Here is a 16,688-nt window from a genome sequence, read left to right as displayed (position 1 = left end):
AGGCCTCAGCTCCTTCCCTGGGAGAACCTGAAGTCTTCAAATCACAGCCTCCTCCTTCCTCGGGCACAGATTTGTATTTTCTATCTTCCTTTCTCGTGTGCATGCGTGCATGTGTGTGTTACAGCAGTCTTACTATGACTGGCTGACCTGGTACTCACTAAATAGCCAAGGCTGGCCTCTGTCTCAGCCTCCTGAGAACTGGGATTCCAAGCAGGCACCATACCCAAACTTCTGGAAACACCTTTCTGTCGGTTGGCTTATTGGTTTTTGAGATGGGGGGGAGGTCTATGAGGCCCTGAACTCTGTCTGAACTGGCCTTAAACTCAGAGGCCTGCCTCCCTCTGCCTCCCAAGTGCTAGGATTACAAGTGTGTGCCTTTTCAAGAGCAAGAGAGACTTGAGATATGGATGTGTGACAACTGTTTAAAAATAAAAAGCCTTTGGCAGCCTTCAACTACACAGAAACTTTTATCACATGACAACGGGTTCAAACCACACGGAAGCTTGCAGGTGACCACACAACCCTCAGATGAGCCGCCCGGTCCCCCACCCTCTCCCCCACTTCAGCAGAGCACCCAGGGTTCCAGCAGGTGCACCTCTCAGGCCCCCCCCCCCCGTTCCTTCAGTGTCACGACCGTTAGGTATTCAGTCTTGCCTCAGTGGCTCTGCATGTGCCAGCCATGACCGCACTGTCCACCGGAGACGGTTCATGCACACGGACCTTGAGTTCCTTCCCCTGGGAGAGCACAGAGACTCAAGTCCCCTGCTGCCTCCCTGCTGCTTATGACGTGAGCTTCGAGTAGCTGGGGGGAGAGAATCGTCTCCGCAGGTATTTGAGGACGTAGAGGGGGAGGCAGCTGACCAGGGTGATGACAGACACCTTCCAGAGGAACGACAGGGTGGCGATAAAGTAGACATCTGTAAGTGAGAAGGTGCCTGTGACGGGGCGTTCTACGTGAGGCCACAAGAGTTCTTTATTCCCTGCTCCCTACTCTCTTGTGCAGAGGCACGCCACGCGCCAGCAATGCCCCTCCCCCTTTCCTCCTCTCCTGCCTGCCCACACGGTTGGTGAAATGTTACTTTCAACAACTAGGAAAAGACCCTTCCGGAAAATAGTCCCACAGGTGTTTTTGATTCTAAATGGCAATTGGGGTTTCTTCTAAACCACAGAGCACAGAAAGCGACATTCAATGCATGGCTCTGCTTCTCGGGGGCTGTTCAGACTCAGTGACACCCACAGAGGGACCCATGGTCACCAGGCAAAGGGAGCAGAGCCGGCTTGTCACATCAGGCTGGCACTCAGGGCAGGGTGCTCTGTCCTGGGCTGGCGATGGTGAAGCTTTGGGAAGCCCGGGAGGGGAGGCAGCTGTGGCTGGGCATAAACCCTTCCCAGTCATGGGCACAATATGGAAAGGAAGATGCCACCGATGAAGCACCTACTGTGTGCTAGGCTCGGGCCCCACTTCTGTGCCTTTCACCAATGAAACACCTACTGTGTGCTGGGCTCAGGCCCCATACTTTCACCTAGCTGTTCAATATCGGAAGCCAACTGAGCCTTCCCAGTCAGGGACCACTCCTGTGCATGCCCCCAGACCCAGGCCCCTGGGCACACAGTGGGAGCTCACGAAACCTCTCTAAAAGGAGACCAGTGTAAACTAACGTCCTGCTCTCCAGGGGATGCCTTCACAGGAGCATGGATCTGCTCATACCTGCTGAGGTACCGCATTTCACTACCCTGGTGGTGGTGTTTTACATGACCCTGTCAAAAGCCACTGGCCTCCTGCAGCCTCCCCCTATACCCAACTCAGGTCTCTGCAAGAGTGGACCTGTTGCCTGGATTGCAGGAGTGAAGGGCAGGGAAGCAGCCTGGGGGGCCAAGCTGGGTCCTAGTCCCACACCCCCACCCCACCCCCCATCATCAGAGGACTCACCAGGCGCCTGAGTCCCTGATCTTACTGCAGGGCATCTAGAATGCTCTCTCTCTCTACCGGCCTCCTACGATGACACAGGCCCTGGGGACTTGACGGCTCAGAGGCTTGAGTCTACCCTGGGCTCTGAAAACCAGGGTTAGAGTGACAAGGAGACCCAGCAGAAAGAAAAAAGGGGGGGGGCTTCTGGAAAGGTGTCCATTTTAGAGGTGTATGGAGGGAGCTATAAACAGGTCTGGGCCAGAATAGAGTCAGCCTGGCAGCTAGCCACACGTGGGGAGACCAGCTGAGCTCATGTGACTTCCAGATGCCTTAATGCAAGTGTGAGAGTCAGTACAGGAACGAACACAGGTTGGCCCTGGAGACAGACATGGACACACTCAAACTCGCACCTGTGGCTGGAGAGAAGTCACCCTGCTCTCTGCCGCCGTCCACTCTGCCCCACACTTCCCTTCCCATGCGGTCCCTGCTTCCCAACACTCTCACCTACAGCCTCTTTCTGGCCCATTTCTCCCCACTACCCTAGAGCACGGCTCACGTGGGGCTGCCTGGGCCCCTCGCACCTCACCTTGGCTCTGTCTCTGCAGCTTTGGTCCTGTCGGCCTCCTGCACGCAAAGGGTGTTTCCATGTGCATCCTGCACCCTCTGACCAGAAGGGTCAACTCCCTGCCATCCTCACCCAGGGAAGACATGAATGAGCCGGTGCCCACTGCTGGGAGTCTGTCACCTCTCAGCCAGCTGTGACAAACAGTAGTTCTCATGGAGCCTACGATGGGTCTATCGGGACTACAGGGCAGAGGGGAGCTGCCAGGGTCAGCCCGGATTCCTGGGTGGAGATGGGCTCACAGACTGAACTGCTGATGGAGATTTCATGGGAACTGAGGGGTTTTGTGATCCCCAAAAAAGTGGAAGAAAGGAATAAAACTCCGTAAAGTCTGACTTGGCTATGAAGCTTGTACCAGGAAACTGCTAAATTATTTAACCCTGAAGATGCTCCGTATCTCGGGATGGTCACTGGAGAAGCCCAGCAAACACCACACCCTTTTGCACCCAGGAAGGGGGCAGTGCCCAGGCTCTCAGAAGATAGACACCCACAAAGGCTCGGGTCCTTATGAAGAAATTAGTCTCCTTTTCCTAAGCCTGTGCATGGGTTCTGTACCTGCCGACACCTCCAGCAGCCCAAGAGACAGGAAGCAGGAAGCACTGTGCACGTATTTGCTAGATTTTGCTGCTGAGCAAATTGTAAGTCTGTGCATACCCGACACACAAAATTCTCATTCAAATACTTTGGATCGGCAGTTGGTTAAATCTGGAGGTGTGGAGTCCACAGAAAGGGCAGCTTACTGGGCTTGAAAAATTCACGAAGGACCCCTTCCTCAGTCAACCAGCTATGGAGTTTAGAAACACACATCTGAGCACACCTTTAATCGCAGCACTTGGCCAGCCTGGCCTACACAGTGAGACTCTGTCTCAAATAAAACAAAACGGAGAGGACACTTGTGTCCTGGGGCTAGGGCTCAGGGTCTTACCAATGAATTCGTGGAGGAACACCAGGGAGGCAATGTAGCACGCCAGGCTGAGCAGCTCGGCCACCGTCATGAGCCAGTGCCACGTCTGGATGGTGAGCGCCACCATCAGCAGCTCGGTGAGGATGAGTGATGTGAAGGAGATGGCCACAATGTGCACAAACTCTGACTCGAACAGCAGCAATGCCCCGTACATGATGGTACTCCCTGCAAACACCAGGAACAGGGCACCTGAGCCCGACACGCCTGCTGCCCATCTGTCACCTGGGCAACTCCTGGGGCATCTTAGTCTCTGCATATGGATATGCGTGTCTTGGGCCCCAAGTCTATACAGGATGTCCATTATCTTACACAACACCTCCCATGCTTGCCCGAAGGTCACTTACGCCGGTCTTTAGTGGTTCTGTGCTCTGTGTCCCACCAGGACACAGAACCTTTTGTGGTTTTGAACATTTTGCATTGGAACAGGGGACCTGAACTGCCTACGCGTCTCTCTGTGTCTTTGCAACCCAAGAAGCAACCAAGCCCCACTGTAGAACCCAGCTGTGCTGTGGGCGCTTCTGGCCACCGGTTACAATCCCTACGCATCCCAGATCCTGGCTTCTCTCTGGGTGACCTCTTCCCTGCCCCCTCCCAAGGGTCAAGGTTAAAGCAAAGGAAGAGCAGGCATTTCCCCCACCCCAATCTCACCTTGATAGATACTGATTAACACCCAAATTAAGAACGTCTTGTAGGAGAGTGGCCGCCCCTAGATGAGAAACAGGAAGACCAGGCGTTATTACAGAGGGGGGAGGCTCACTGCTATCAGCCTTGCTGGGACTCTTCCCACTGGCCACTGCCAGTTTTTAATCACAAACATCCACAAAGGGGCCCCTTCAATGAGAACCCAGAGCTGATATATGCCTGTCTTCTCAGCTACTCTGAGGCCACTAAGGCAGGAGGATAGTGGGTTCAGGGCTAGCCTGGGATTCAGAGTGAGTTCCAGGCTAGCCTGAACAACTTAGTGATACCATTGGGAAATAAAGAAGAAAAGAGAGCCAAGTGTGCATGCCTTTAACCCTAGTGCTCAGGAGACGGAGGCAGGTGGAGCTCTGTGAGTTCCAGGCCTGCCTAGTCTACTCAGCCAGTTCCAGGTTAGCTCAGGGTGTAGTTCAGTGGTAGAGCGCTTGTTTAACGTGCACAAAACCCTGGGCTTATACAAAACAAAACCAGCCAAAGGGAAACCCCACACACGCTGGCAGTGCAGTCAGAGATCCTCCAGGGGTAAGGCCGCAGGTGCAGAGCAGAAGCCACTGACTCAAGTTTTCTCTGACCCTCCCATCCTCCACCCCCAAAGGAAGACATAAGTCCGCCCATCTTCTCCCCAAAGGAAGAAGGCATCCATCCCCTGTGCCAAATAAAAGGAGAAGGAAGGGAGAAGTGGTAGGAAGAGTTGGGGGGGGTAACGGTGAGGAAGTTGGGGAGGACTAGAGAACCTTGAGGAGGTCCTTGTAGAGCTCAGGATACAACATGGCGACTTCCGACTTCACGTCTTTGTCCAAAACCAGGGAGAACACAGGAAACATGGTATAGATGGTAGAATACCTGAGGGGGACGGCTGCTGTCAGGGACCCTCAACATCCCGGCCTCTGCAGCCCATCTCCCTCTGCCCGCCTGCTTACGGGACCCATCATGCACTGCCTTGCTCTCAGCACTGAAGACTCCACTTACAAAACAGAGGTGAGCATCTGCCCCGGAAGGCCTGAGCTAGTCTGCATGACAAGGAGTGTTACATGCGGGGGGTGGGTGTGTGTGTGTGTGTGTGTGTGTGTGCGCGCGCGCACACACACACGCACATGGGGTGAGGCATAGATTCGGGGAAGTCAGCAGGAATGGGACATTTCTGTGGACGCCTAAAAGGGAGCAGCTGTGCCCCATCTGGGAGCCCACACCAGGTCTATACAATGAAGACCCTGGGGTGAGGGTGCAGCTGTCATGGAGTGAGAACAACCAGGATGGCTGAGGCTACAGGTGACAAGGGTCAGATCATAGAAGGCCAACCGGCAACATTTTGCACTCTGTGCAAGGCCCTGGGCCCCAGCATCCTCCTGAGCTCAGCTGCAACCAAAAGGACAGATTGCAAACGCTTCCCCTTTCCCAACAACCCAGGAGAGCCACCTGGGACTCTCCGAGTCTGCTCATCTTCGGGTCCTAAAGACTCAGCACTGCAGGCTGAGGCACAGGGGGTGACTATGGCCCCCCATCTGGGGAGGGTGTTTCAAAGCCTTGCTACTTCAAGAAGGCTCAAAACCTGCCTTGAGGCCAGAAGCTGGGTGCCATGGAGACTTCTGATGTCCCTTCTCCCTGTGCGAGGTTTTTCGGGATGTCATAAGACGTGAGCAGCTTGTTTGTAGTGACTTACCCAATGATCAGGAACCCTTGGTAGAGAGGAACAGATGCAAAGTAGAATACAGAGGAGAAGACGGCCTGCATGAAGGAGGGAGGGGATGTTACTCAGTGTCATGGCGCAGCCCCCATCCCATATAATGCCATGTGCCCTCTACAGGAGTTCTTGAGGCCCTCACAACTGCCCTAGGAAGTCGGGACTATTGCCATCATCCCTGTGACATAGGTAAGGACATCAAGAGAGGGTCACAGGCTGGCTGGAGACCTCACAGCTCGGTCATGACAAGGCCAGAAGTATGGAGCATCCCACAGCCATCTTCAGCCTCTTCTGTGAACAGCTCTGAGCCAGTAGCTGGATCCTACCTTGCCTGACAGCACCCCGTGTACACCCTGACAGCACACTGGGGGTGTGGAAACCAAGCTGGGGACACAGCTGCCAGTGTCTCCACACTGGCCACCTTACAGACCAGGATAGAAGGCATTACAGTTTGGAATTTGAGAGAGAAAATTTATTTTTTGCGATGTTCAGGATCAAACTGAGGGCCTTGTACCTACTGGGCGAGCATGCTGCCACTAAGCTACGCCCTGGGGCCATACAGGAGCAGGAAAAAGGTTTTCCTTTATTTTGTTTGCTTGGGTTTTTTGTTTGTCTTGGGTTTTTTTGGGGGGGGTTGTTTGTTTGTTTGTTTTGTTTTGTTTTTGAGACAGGATTTCTCTGTGTAGTCTTGACAATCCTGGAACTCACTCTGCAGACCACACTGACCTTGAATTCAGAGATCCACCTGCCTCTGCCTCTGCCTCTGCCTCCTGAGTGCTGGGATTAAAGGCGTGAGTCACCACTGCCCAGTAAGAATTTTTTTTCCAAAGCACGTGACAAGCTAGTGTTCCGGTGGGAAAGCAGTAAGGGTTTAGCCAGCTCTCACTTAAGTCTGTGCTGGTGAGGAGGTCATCAGCTGACTGACGCTTCCCAAATCCTACAGATTAACCAAGAGGCTAGCTCCGAACTCCCCCACCCCTCACCCCCCCACCCCCCCACCCCCACGTAAGCCTGGAGAATGCTGGGAGTGCTGAGTGCAGGCCTTTTGTAAATTTGGCTGAGCCAGGTGTGAAGGAGCACACCTGTGATGCCAGTATCTCTGAACGGGAGGCGAGCAGATCAAGAATTCAAGGTCAGTCTTAGCTACGTTGAGAGTTCGGTCCTCCCCACGCCTGCAGCATGCTGACAGCCTGCTTGCTAAAGCACTTCGGAACACTGGTCACAGGAAGCCTGGCTCCTCTGACACTTTCATAGGCTCACCATGGGGAAAGTCACCTTCCAGCAGCTTCTCATCCAGCTGTACAAATGTGCAAATCAGCATCAGACCCCCTTCCCATACACTGGCCCCTTTCCATGGGCCGTAACACCACACCTACGCTAGGGTCCTTCACAGGAGGTGACTACACGTGTCTTGTGCATCAGAGATCATGATGCCAGGGTACAATGTCATGGACAGGGGCTAAAGCTTCTCAGGGGCACAAGAACAGGACCAGCCTCAGTTGAGAACCTTCTGGAACCCCTGAGTAGACACCAATGGGAATGCAGATGGCAGCTCTTCTGCTTGCTTTTGTGTGTGCCCAGGGACAAGATCATTAATCTCCCTCCCAGTGATTAAAGCCACAGCATGGCGTGGTCCCATTGGTGAATTAGCATAATGGTCTGATGATGGATTAGCATAAATTAAAAGTACAGATGCAGCCTGATGATCTCCAGCAGCTGTGTAGCTTTAGAACATCTGCCCCAACAGGCCATCGAGAGGCCAGTGGGGAGCTCTCCCACCGGAGGCAGGACAGGCACCTTCTCCATGGTGAGCTAGCTACCTTCCACATATGGCCACACACCTTTCCTACAAACTTTTACATTTATGCATGTGTGCACACAGACAGGTGCCTGTGAGCTTTCTACAGCACTAGAATGGAGCTCAGAGAGCAACTTGTGAGAGTCAGTTCTTTCCTCCACCATGTGAGTTCCGGAACTGAACTCAGGCCCGCAGGCTTGGCAGCAAGCACATTCACCCACTGGGCCATCCTACCATTCTGCCTTCTGTTCATGAAATGTCCTGCTTGGTTTTACTGATGATGGTGAAGACTACTTCAGCTTGGATTCTGGTTTTTCAAGAGCCAAGTTCAAGGTCAAGGCAGATGCCCCCCCCCCAGATCATTTCATAGGTGGAAAGGTTAGCCTGGAGTCAGGGAATGGTGTATGCATTGGCTTCACAGGCCCTTGGTGGTATAGGCAAAAAGAGGCAGGAATCAAATGTTCTTATCATCAAACTCAGGTATTTCACCCTGAGGCCTGTGGAGGGGTTGGAAAAAAAGAGTCCACAGGCCTGGGCCATGAGTACACTGCCTTCTGCAAGGTGAAACCTTTCCAGACAGGTTTAAATCTGATGGGCAGGCTACACTGCACTTCCCTGGGATGAACAGATCTCATTCTGAGTCAACCTCAGTCTTTGCAGCTGTAAAATGGGCTGAGGATAATGTGAGGAAGGCAGGCGATGCTGACTACATTGTAAACATTTGGCCAATAGCCAGGGCATGGATGCACTCGAGAGAAGTGAGGTAGAGCCAGGTGTGGTGGGACATGGCAATACGCCCAGCACGTAATGATCACCTGCTTGCACACACACTAGCCTGGACTGCTTAGCAAGAACCTGTCTCATACAACACATGTATTCCTCTGGTATGGTTGCCACCTCAGGGCCCTTATCTCTCCACAAAAAACAGAAGCTGGAGTGTGTGTTTGAACCTAACTCTGCCTCTCCCTCTGGGAGCCCCTTGATGAGATGATAGGGCTTAGCCAGGACTTGTCAGCTGGGATGTGGACAGATGGAGATTTAAACTGGCCAGGTGTGGCCTCAGCTGCAAAGCACTGTCCAACTGCTGGGATTTTCCATAACAATGATTGTCATAGCACCTGGGCACAGGGCTAATTGCTCACCCACCTGGGCAGTATGCCCAGGTGCACAAATAAAAGGTACCAGCTGCTTGCTCACCTGGACAGTGTAGTGTACCTGTGTGCACCCACAAAGGGATGCCAACTTCCTGCTATGCCCAGTGACCCTGTGAGAGATGCTAGCTGCCAGCCACCTGCACAGTGTGCCTGTGTGCACCTGTGAAGGGCCAGTTGTGCCTCACCAACATGCATCTGCCACCACCTATGCAATGCGTCTGTCTGCACCTGTGATAGGTGCCAGCTGCTTGCCTACCTGGGTGGCACACCCATGTGTAAAGGTGCCAGCAGCCGCCCACCTGCACAGTGTGTCTGCCTGCACCTGTGAAGGGGTGCCCACTCTCTGCCTATGAAGAAGTGACTGAGAGGTTCCTGCTGCTACACACCTGCATGGTACTGATGCAGAGGCTTCTGTGGATCACAAACTGGCTGAGGGCTGCTGAGCGCTTGTAGCTGTTCCGACCATGCACCATGAGTAAGCGGCCGAGATGCTTGAACTGAGTGATGGAGAAGTCCGCAGCCAGGGAAGCCTGCTTTCCTTCCTGCAATCCGCACACAGAGGTCAGGGTGCATTTCTCTTTTTAATTGAAACAACAAGACACGACAAGGAGACCTTTGAAGACATTCAATAATGAGACTTTGGTTTCAGGCTACACGCAGTTGGTGGTCCAAGTCAAATTTGATTTAAAAAGAGGAATTTACTTAAATAAAAAACATACTAAATCACAGATAGTTGTAATTTGGAGGTAAGAGGAAGCTGGCATTAAGTTCTCCCCACCCCCAGTGTGTTTGAGAAGCGAAGAAATCATTCAATAGGTGCTTTATAACATTTAGGGCCCTGAAGCATTAAACACAGGGGAAGACGGATGCCAATCACAGTGGTAAAACATTCATTCCTGGAGGTCCTGCATGTTCATGGATGTGGAACTACCTCACACTGTATCCACACTGGCATTCATGTCTTTAAAGGAGAGAGGGACATCAGTGCCTAATGGCGTGACCCAGAGGATACAAATCCCCCTCCAACACTCCTGACACACAGGCCACTAGGTGCGCTGACCCAAGGATTCACGGCATCTGAATTCTTCAAAAGTATCAATGGAGGGCCAGCAAGATGGCTCAGCAGGTAAAAGTGCTTGCTGCCAAAGCTGATGATCTGAGTTCAAGCCCCAGACCCCATATGATACAAGGAGAGAACTGATTCTCATGAAGTGTCCTCTGACTTCCTCATGAGACTGCATCATGCAGATACACGTACTCACATTCAAATAAATAAATGTAATATATATCAACGGCATAAATACTAAACACTCCTTAAAAAAAAAAGATCAGAGAAGTGTTTTACATTACAGAAGATTAAAGAGACATGAACAAACGCTAATAGGGGAAATTCGGGGTCCTTGATTATTTCCTGGGGCTTCTTTTGTTCTTAAGCTACAAAGACATTTTGGGGACAATCGGGCAAAATGCCCACGAATCATTAGGTCAGCACTACATCTGGGATGGGAGGAGGGATCCAGCTGCTGTGCTGATGCAGGGGGATACTGGTTCTTAAAGCCCCTGAGAAGTATTTAACATGAAGTGTGTGCCCAGAGGGAGAGAAGGCAAAAGTCAGCAGGTGAGAGGAAGGGAAAGTAGATGGCGCTCACTGCCAGATTGCAAACCGTGTGTGTGTGTGTGTGTGTGTGTGTGTGTGTGTGTGTGTGTGTGTGTGTGTGTGTGTGTGTGTGTGTGTGTAAGTCTGCAGCTATGCATGCCTGTGCATATGCATGCTCTGCCCATAGCAGGACACTGGGCATCTTCCTCTTCCTCTCCACAGTACTGCATTGACACGGGGCCTCAATGACCCAGAAGTTTTCAGGTTAGGCCAGGCTGGTGGTCCGGTGAACTCTTGGGACCCACCTGTCTCCATCCCCCAGTGTTAGAGATACTGGTGCATTTAACGACGGTGAGTACTTGAGATTTAAACTCAGGTCCTCATGTTGGCAACACAAGCACTCTCACCCATTGAGCCACATCCCTAGACCAAGATGACATATTTTTTTTTTTTTCTAAAATAGAAAGTTACAGTGCTTGTGTTTTTGCTGAACTGGAGACGAAGACTTAAAAGTGGGGCACGGAAGCCAGTCCTTGTTCAGAATGAGCTCTGAAGTAAGACATGCTGAGGACGATTCAAAGAGATGATGGCCTTGATAACAAGGCTGGTCCTAAGAGTGCCGTTGATGATTTAAAAGCACGGGTAATAAGAAATTTCAAAAAATAAATTAGATCGAGGGTTAGAAGTAACAGCGGTCCCTGTCTCCAATGAAGAAAGGAGTCTAAGATGTAACAGATTTAAGTAAGCTGCATGATGGAGTGTGGGTGTGTTTTTAATTTAAAAGACTACATGAAAATAATATACATACATGGATAAAATATGTGTAGACAGTATCTATAACAAAAGCACACATACCCATAACCAGTAACGCACGGAAAATAACTTTGGGAGACTACCCAATTTTTACTAGTTTGTTGCAACTAAGAGGCAGGGGTGGGTGTAACTTAAATTATTTTTGTTGTGGTGAGCACTTACTACTTTTATGTGCTAAAACCCAAAGGAATCATGATACCATTTTTAACAGAAGGAAAAATGTCTTATTTGTATATAGGATTCTTTTAAACTCGGACATTCCTAAAGATTTGTTTTATCTTTAATTCTGTGTGTCTGTGTATGTGCACGAGAATGCATGTGCCCAGGAGGCCAGGAGAGGGCTCTGGGTCCCCTGCAGCTCGAGTTACAAGTGGCTGTGGGTGTGAGCTGCTCGATGTGGGTCCCCTGCAATAGCAGCACACTTGGAACCAGGGAGCAACTCTAACCCACGCCTCCCCCAGCCCCACCACCATTTTAGTTTTCGGAAACAGGGTCTTGCTCTGTGAGCTGTGGCTGGCTGGAACTACACAATCCCCTTGATCTAATTCATGAGCACTGCAGTTAAAGGTGTGAGCTCAACTGTGTTTCTTAAAGCCTGCACTTAAAGGGATCCGCACAGATTCCGGGTAAAAAGCCTCACCCAGGAACCACACGCATAGTTGAGTGCAGTGATTCGGGCCTCAAGAAGGCAGGAGGATCAGGAGTTCCCGGGCACCCTCAGCTGTCAATCAAGTTCAAGACCAACCTGGGAAACATAAGGCAAGAGAAGAGAGAGAGAGGAGACAAGAGAAAGAGAGGAGGAAAGAGGGGGAGGGAGGGAGGCAGAGAGAGAAGAAGAAACAGAACTAGAAACTCCAGCTAGAGAGAGGGGCAGAGCTGCTCACACACTCACCTTGCCCTCCACGCCCACGCCACAGTCAGATTCCTGGATCATGCTAACATCGTTGCCCCCGTCACCTGTGGACCACACAGACCAGAGGAATGAGGAGACATGAGGGAGGTGGCTTACATATGGCATTCTCAGAGTAACAACCATGCTGCGCCTTTCACTGGGTGTGGACTCTGTCCCACCCAACCTATCCTGCCACCCTCAAAGGAGGCAGCTGATGAGTGTTGGGGACCACGCGGCTTGCCAGGGTCAAATGCTGAGCTGTGGCAGGGGCCAGCATACCTCATACTTTAGTCCTTGGACACCTAGGTGAAGAAGCCACCACCACTGTCCCCAATCTGCTGAGAGGCACAATGAAGGCCCAAGAGGGATAAAGAGCCACCCACAATAACCACATTGACCATCGGGTTGAGAGACTTGAGCCAGATCTGAACCTCAGAATAGGGTCTCCACCCCTGTGGAATGCTGTGGTCATCAGTCACATGCCAGAAAGAAAAGGCCTTCCCTACAGGCATGCCTGGCTCCTCTCTCTCAAGGGACATATGAACAGTAGGAACAGAGGGAAAGCTAGCACCCATAGGTCCGAGCCAAGGGGCCTGGGAGTCTCCACACACAGCAGCAGAACTCAGAGATCCTCATGAAGTCAGTCCAGCGCGTCTGCAGAGCAGCAGGAAGGGGCCAGCTGGACCAGGCCTCAAGCAACTGAGTGCTACCACCCAAGCCAGCCTGACCACCGCCCGGCAAGCTTACCTACTGCACAGGTGAGCTTGCCCGTGCGTTCCTGGAGCAGCCGCACGATCTGGGCCTTCTGGGTGGGGGCACAGCGGCAGCACACCACGGCTGGGCATTGACAGGCCAGCTCCATGAACTCATACTCATAGTACTTGAGGCAAACCTGGGGCGGGGCAGGGCGGGGGAGGCGGGCAGTGTCAGCCGACGCCACCACCTCCCTGCCACCCTCCGCAGGAAGAGGTGCCGTACCGGCAAGTCCCCAGCACTGACCTCCAGAGAGTCTCCAGAGATGACTAGGGCGCAGTCATGCTTCCTGCGGAAGGCATTCAGCTCAAGGTGAGCTTCCCCACGGTTGGTCACCTGAACGGGCACAGAGATGGAGAAGCCTGGCTCTCTGGGAATGGCAGCCAGCATGGCAAAGGCTGGCCTCCTGGAGCTTGTGTAGCCGAAGGATGCTGTGGGCCCAGCAGACTGTGTGTATGACCTTCATCCCTTCCCCGCTTCCCACCGACTGGAACTGGCACAGTCAGGACGGGACAGGCACCGTGGGGACCTCTCACATTCACTGGCAATCATGCACCCCAGGAGACTGAAGCTGGCACAGGCTCATTAGCCTGGACCAGTGTCGTGCCACCAGAGCCCCCGAGGGCAGCCCGGGGGCCGGGCATCTATACCACCGTTCTCTGCGGGTGCTGCTATAGGCTGTGTGCACCATACTTGGCTGTTGGCAATGCCAAAAGCAGCCAACTTTCTTCTGTTTCCCCAAAGGAAAACACGAAACGCCCAGGGGTCAGACCGCAGCGTGAGGTCAAGGCTGTGTGGCTGCGCTCCTTGACACTGGTTGAAGGTCAACTGGGTCCCCTCGCCCTTCAGTAACCTAGGTAACTACCTGAGGTCACCACTGGCTACCCCTCCTCCCTTTAGAGGCCCATTCCAGGTTACCAGTTACAGCACAAACGCAAGCACCGCCCCACATGGCCCCAAGACAATGCTTTACCAGCCGGAAAACATGAATGTCCTGGTTCCTGGTCACCAGATGGGCATTCTTGGCTGTGCACGTGGCCGTCTCCAGCTTGTCTCCTGTCAGCATCCAAACCTGAAATCGCAGCAGGGAAGCCGTCCTGAGTGCTGGACTCTGAGGATGGCCTGTCCCTTGGGGCAGTGAGGCTCTGAACATTACACCTCCTGAGACTCAGAGTCCCTGTGATTCCCAGGGATAGCCCAGCATGGGGCTTAGCAGCAACTAGTAGCAGGAGTAAGAGCTGACTGTTCACCAGAGACGAAGTCAGTCTGGATGGGGTATGGCAGGACAGAGCTATAATCCTAGCACTCAGGAGGCAGAGGCAGGAGGACTGCTGTGAATGTGGGGCTAGCCTGGGCTACATGTTGTTACGATATCAAGACCCCCCCAAAAAATAAAAAAAATAAAATAAAATAAAAATGAACTATAAGTAGATTCAGTGGTACGTGCCTGTAATCCCAGCAGCCAGTACTAAGGCAGAAGGACTGTGAGATCGAGACCAACCTGGGCTACATCTCAAGATACTGCCTCAAAAAGCAAATCAGATGAAGCAACATGCTACACAGTGACTGGCTTGGTGCCAGTAAAAGAACAAACAGTGTGCAGTGAGCAGAGAGACTGAGTTCTGGAAGCCACGGATAGAACTGTCTGTGCCCCCACAGAGCCTATGTCTCCCACGGAATGACAAAGGGACCCAGATGTGGGACCTAAGGCCCTGAGGCCACAGTGACCAGCTTTTCTGGCTCAGTTTCTGGGTCTGTCCAAAGGCTGGAGTGGGCCTGCACCCCTGACCTCAGTGACCGAAGAGGCTGCCTGGCCCCTCCTCCCTCTTCTTGCCTCTAACAGGGGCAGGAGAGGGAAAGCCCGTCCACACTGTACCAAGACCCATCCTGGGGATGGGACTATGTCAAGGAGAACCTGGGGGCAGATCTGACCACATAAGTAGAACTCTACAGCCCTGGAAGGGCAGGGTTTAGACACCTCAGTGTGGCGGGAACAGGCCTGCCACAAGGGCCCCAAATGGCCCTGCTGGCCACTTCCTTATGATGAACCTGCAAGCCTGTGCATAGGTGCTGGCCCACAGGAGAGGCGGTGTGAGGCCTGCCTGCCAGCCTGTGTTCACTTGTTACTGTGTTTCTGCCGTCTCCTCACCGATCCCTCTTTAAAGACTTGTTTATTTTTATGTTACGCGTTTGAGTATTTTGCCTGTGTGTAGGTCCATGCCTATGTGCGTGCCTGGTGCCCGTGGAGGCCGGAGGAGGGGGTCAAGTGTCCTGGAACTGAAGTTAAACTGCACATGGTTGCTGGGAACCGAACCCGGGTCCTCTGCAGGACCAGCCTGTGAATGCAGCTGTGGCCACATTACAGCGTGGTGGTGAAGGGCAGACCCCACACAGGACAGCGATCCCCAAAGATTACAACAGAGCTGAGACTCTCCTGGCACCAGAAAGCTGACTGTGTAGCTGTCTCCTGTGCTGTGTGTCCAGACAGGCTGAGGAGACAGCTGAGTGGGTGAGGACGCTTGCTCCATCAGCAAGAACACCTGAGTTTCCATCTTCAGCAGCCACATAGGAAGCCACGTGTAGCTGTGCAAGCCTTTAACCTTAGTGCTGAGGTCAGGGGAGAGGCCCGCTGGCAACTAGCCAGCCTCACTCTCAATTCAGAGAGACCCTCTCAAGGGAACAGGGTGGAAAGGGACAGAGAAAGACACCTGACATCCTCCTCCACACACACACACACATACACACTCACACATACACACACACTAACACTCACACATACAAACACTCACACATACACACATATAAACACACATACACACACACTCACACATACACTCACATATACACACTCTCACACATACACACTCTCACACATACACACACTAACACTCACACATACAAACACTCACACATACACACATATAAACACTCACACATACACACACGCTCACACACACACTTACACATACACTCACACATATACACTCTCACACATACACACACACACCACATATATACACTCACACACATAAACACACATACACACTCACACATACACACACACTCACACATACACACACAAAAAAAAAAAAAAAAAAAAAAAAAAAAAACACACAAACAAAAAAACACACACACACACAAACACACACACATACACACACATATACACACTCTCACACATACACACACATACACACACACATATACACACTCTCACACATACACACACTCACATACACTCACATACACACACACATATATACACTCACACACACACACTCACACATACACACACACACACACACAGGTTAAAAAGAATAGGGTGTGCTCTGTGGTAGAGAATGCTTGCCTGGCATGCACAGAGCTCTGGGTCCCATCCCTAGCATCACATAAAAAAACAGAAAGGTAACTATCATCCCGGCACTCAGGAGACGACAGCAGGGAGATTAGGTTTGAGGGCAGCCCTCTGAGAAATGGCCTCAGCCTTCAGAATCCAGAGTCTCACTGGTCCTCAGACGCCCTCTTCTGGGCCTACAGAATAGCTGCCTGCAATGTTTCCACCCCAACAGCAGATGAATACAGAAGTTTCTCTACCCACCACACCCCATACACACACATGCACACACACACCCCACACACACACATGCACGCACACACACACCACACATACATATACACCACACACACACACCACACACCATACACACACATGCACACACACATACCCCCCCACACACACATGCATGCACACACACCCCACACACGTGCACACATGTGCACGCACGCACACACACACCACACATACA

The 16,688-nt window shown here is 52.1% G+C and overlaps 1 protein-coding gene across 6 annotated transcripts in view; it reads right to left on the bottom strand.

Annotated features, from left to right (window-relative positions):
* Positions 1-633: 633 nt before the first annotated feature.
* Atp9a (ATPase phospholipid transporting 9A (putative)) overlaps positions 634-16,688 on the bottom strand; it is a 94,884-nt gene continuing 78,829 nt past the window's right edge. For all 6 annotated transcript variants that reach the window (XM_051185703.1, XM_051185692.1, XM_051185697.1 and 3 more), the window contains exons 19-28: positions 13,856-13,954; positions 13,129-13,218; positions 12,877-13,021; positions 12,130-12,194; positions 9,214-9,369; positions 5,855-5,919; positions 4,929-5,037; positions 4,144-4,201; positions 3,457-3,660; positions 634-917 (exon numbers count right to left, since the gene is read on the bottom strand). In XM_051185703.1, coding sequence (XP_051041660.1) covers positions 781-917; positions 3,457-3,660; positions 4,144-4,201; positions 4,929-5,037; positions 5,855-5,919; positions 9,214-9,369; positions 12,130-12,194; positions 12,877-13,021; positions 13,129-13,218; positions 13,856-13,954 — 1,128 coding nt within the window. In that variant the 3' untranslated portion in view covers positions 634-780. The remainder of the gene's footprint in view (positions 918-3,456; positions 3,661-4,143; positions 4,202-4,928; positions 5,038-5,854; positions 5,920-9,213; positions 9,370-12,129; positions 12,195-12,876; positions 13,022-13,128; positions 13,219-13,855; positions 13,955-16,688) is intronic.

Source organism: Phodopus roborovskii, unplaced genomic scaffold (assembly GCF_943737965.1).
Source record: "Phodopus roborovskii unplaced genomic scaffold, PHOROB, whole genome shotgun sequence".
In the NCBI taxonomy this organism is placed as follows: Eukaryota; Metazoa; Chordata; class Mammalia; order Rodentia; family Cricetidae; genus Phodopus; species Phodopus roborovskii.
Note: the sequence above shows the minus strand (reverse complement) of the source record. Positions and strands in the feature narration are given on the sequence as shown.